The sequence below is a fragment of the Schistocerca cancellata genome, chromosome 7 (genome assembly GCF_023864275.1).
Source record: "Schistocerca cancellata isolate TAMUIC-IGC-003103 chromosome 7, iqSchCanc2.1, whole genome shotgun sequence".
Lineage (NCBI taxonomy): Eukaryota > Metazoa > Arthropoda > Insecta > Orthoptera > Acrididae > Schistocerca > Schistocerca cancellata.
The window spans coordinates 315,254,029-315,257,722 of NC_064632.1; the positions used below are offsets into that span (position 1 = coordinate 315,254,029).

The following is a 3,694-nucleotide window of genomic DNA, read 5'->3' on the forward strand; positions in this document are numbered from 1 at the left end:
GTGGGTTTCACGACGAGACGAAAAAAGCATTCAGCAAAACTTGTTACGTGAGCTAATAGTGGAAGACGTCAAGTCATACATCAATTTCTTGCGAATGGATGAGCATACATTTCAGTATGTTCTCAGTGAAGTGATTCCTCATATCTCAAAACACAATACGCACCTAAGAACTGCTATATCTGCAGAAGACAGGCTCACTGTAACACTACGATTCCTTGCTACAGGAGAAAGTTACTCTAGCTTACAGTACAGCACTCGAATTCCACAATGCACATTAAGTAAAATAATACCTGAAACTTGTGAAGCAATTTATAAAGCACTAAAGGACCATTGTCTGAAGGTAAATAAATGTTCGATACACTTGATGTTCATGAAGATAAATTGTTATTACTTTATTTACGTAACTTTATTTACATGGCAAAATACAATTGATGTGTGATACCACAAAATTAATAGAGATGTATGAAGCGGATGAGACACTTTACAATGTGAGGCACCCTGATTATAAAAATAGATTAAGAAGATTGGAGAGATACAAAAATAATACACACATATAAATTTATAACATCGAATCTTCATCCTCGATTCCAGCCTGCTGCAAGGCAACCTGGATATAACCTGAGGTGGACGGTTGTGCACGGGCTGTCGCATGCAGCAAATCCCACCTGTCCATTAATGTCCGCTGCAGACTGTGCGCGGTGACAGTGGTGTATTCCCTGCCGCCCACCTTCTCCATTTCACGCAGTTCTGCTGCGATGTGGGCGCCAAGGGTGCCGTAGCGGTCTTCTTGGACAGGCATGGATCTGGCAGCATCAGCCACAGCCTGAAGTGTCTTGGTGGCCTCCACCATCACATTTGTGGCCACGTCAGGCGTGACTCTCCTCCTTTTAGTGGGAGGCCGCTCTTGACGCAGGGGCTGTGGCTGAGCCTCGCTACATGCGACAGGCTCTTGTACCGCATGCTATGAAATAAAAGAAAAAAGCTATTAGTTACGTACCTCTTTGCTTGTTACGTACTTCCTTGCACATACATAAATCTTACTTATTTACAGGTACCCACAAGCAGAGGAGAGTGGGAGCAAATTGCAGAGGATTTCGAGAAGAAGTGGAACTGTTATAATACAATAGGAGCAATGGACGGAAAGCACATTCGTATTAAATGTCCACAAGCTAGTGGATCTCACTTTTTCAATTATAAATCCTTCAACAGTATCATTTTATTTGCCATGGTAGATGCTTCCTACAAATTTTTGTATGTAGATGTAGGAACTAATGGGCGTGTTGGTGATGCTGGAGTGTTTTCAAAAAGCAAACTACGTGAGTGTCTTATTGACCGATCTATGCTCAACATTCCTGATGGCAGGAAGCTTGGGAACACAAACATAACAACTCCAATGGTAGTACTGGCAGATGACGCTTTTCCACTGAGTTATAACATTATGAAGCCATACCCCTTAAAAGGAATCACAAAAGAAGAAAAGGTTTTCAATTACCGACTGTCACGAGGGAGAAGATTAGTGGAGAGCAGCTTTGGCATTCTTGCAAGTCGTTTCAGGATTTTTCTTACTACCATTAATCTGCCTCCTGAAAAAGTTACCACAATAACACTGGCTGCCTGCACATTGCACAACTTGTTAACTGAGAGAAGAAAACACTTGTACACTCGTCAGGAAACAGTGTCTGCCGTAGTAGGAGACTGCACTTATCTTGAGACACAAAGCATTGAGGACCTACAGCAAATGGAACCAATAGCTTGCCAAGCTGCTTCTGGACGTACAGTACACGGGAGAGCAGTTAGGGAATACTTTAAGACATTTTACAATGGCGCTGGGAAAGTGCCCTGGCAAGATAATCACATTTAGTAACGTAAAATGTAAACAAATGTACATACCGCAATCATCTCCTCATACGTCGGAGTGGCACGTTCACTTCCCGTTTCACTATCAGGGCTCTCCAGATTGCTCAAACTCTCGTCGGCCACAGTAGATTGGTCGAGGAATTTCAGCATCTGGAACCAGTACACTTGCGGTTTGTACGCCGCCTGCGCACTGGCTCCACTTTTGTTTTTTTGCATCTGCAATATTAATAATGAAAGTAATTTAAACTACTTGTAGGTTACGTAAACATTATTGTATGCTTCAAGTCACTGCAGTGAACCAATTAATGCTAATGCTAATCATTTGTATGACATGTAAACTTTACTTGCATAAATAAATATAAATGAATATGTCAATACGTACTTTTGCTTTCTCGCACGCGTAGCTAGTACGGAGGCCATTGATCTTCCTCTTAATGTCTTCTACCGTACAGCCAGGCCGTATGTCACGGCTAATGACCTCCGCTATATTTTTATAGCTCTCCAATCTTCTCAATCTATTTTTGTAATCAGGGTGCCTCACATTATAAAGTGCCTCATCCGCTTCATACATCTCTATTAATTTTGTGGTAGACGCCACACACCAATTGTATTTAGCAGCCATGTTTATAAACACGAAAGATGACAGAACGCTCCAGCGATGCTGGCGCTCCGCGTGGTAACAAGTCGCATTGCAGTGAACAGAAGACAAGCGATTTCTTTGATCAAATGTACGGCCTCGTCCTACATTTGATCAAATATTGGACGACATTTGTCAAAGATCCCTATTACACTATCAAAAATCTTTGACAAAGATATTGGACAAAGATATTGGACAAAGAAATTGGATAGTGTAATACCGGCCTTAAAGTTACGTGTACACTTGCCGCCATCTTGCGGCCACTTGCTGGTAACATCTGATGATTTCAATCACTTTTTTGTCGACTCTGCCAAACTTAGCCTCTCAACTCAGAGCAACCAGAATTCCAATTCTACACATACACCTATTTCTCACCCCACATCTGGCAGAAATTTTCAACAAAACATTACAACATAGTGTTAGCTAGTACATGAAGAGAAGTACAAGTAATTTCTATAATTAAAGCAACCTCTAAATTAGTATACTCCAGAACTGAAGATGTTTATGGCCTGTCAAACTTTGTAATTAAAAAAAATTGTAAATCTCATATCATATCCTCTTTGCATACTGATAAACTGGATGCTCTCTAGTGGACACTTATCAGAATGTCTCAAAAAGACCGTTGTCATACCATTTTATAAAAAAGGGTGACAAATCCTGTATCAATAATTATAGACCAATTTTACTTGTGCCTATTCTATAAAAAAAATAGAATATTGCATACTGCAGCAAATATGCTGGAATCACTGACAACAAAACCTCATGTAATAGGCAAGAACAAATGTAGAGAGATGGGACTGAGAATTTTTAAGTCTTTAAAATAAATTCTACATGAGGTTTTGTTGTCAGTGATTCCATAAAGACCTCTAATTGCTTTTTTCTGCCAAGTGAAAATTTTTTTGGCTCCTGGGGAGTTACCCCATAAAAGAATGCCATATTGTAGATGGCAGTAAATGAAGGCATAGTATGAATGATGTAATAAATCTTATTGTGTTACACATGTGTGAAGTTTGGATAGTAGATAGATAACTCGTGATAACTTTTGACATACGTAATCTGTATCTGTGTCCCAAGTTAATTTCAAGTCAATGTGTATTCCTAGTAGTTTAACAGATGATAACTTAGTGTTACTGTTTGACAGACTGAAGATTATCTTGTCAGTCTTTTCATGGTTCATAGTTAACTCATTAGCTTTAAACC

At 39.8% G+C, this 3,694-nt stretch overlaps 1 protein-coding gene across 1 annotated transcript; it reads right to left on the reverse strand.

Annotated features, from left to right (window-relative positions):
* Nucleotides 1–451: 451 nt before the first annotated feature.
* LOC126092204 (uncharacterized) lies at nucleotides 452–2,691 on the reverse strand. The gene is made up of 3 exons (XM_049907693.1): nucleotides 2,240–2,691; nucleotides 1,891–2,073; nucleotides 452–961 (listed from the first exon to the last, which is right to left on the reverse strand). Exons 1-3 carry the CDS (start codon nucleotides 2,477–2,479, stop codon nucleotides 560–562), a joined length of 825 nt encoding a protein of 274 aa, XP_049763650.1. The 5' UTR covers nucleotides 2,480–2,691; the 3' UTR covers nucleotides 452–559.
* Nucleotides 2,692–3,694: the final 1,003 nt, after the last annotated feature.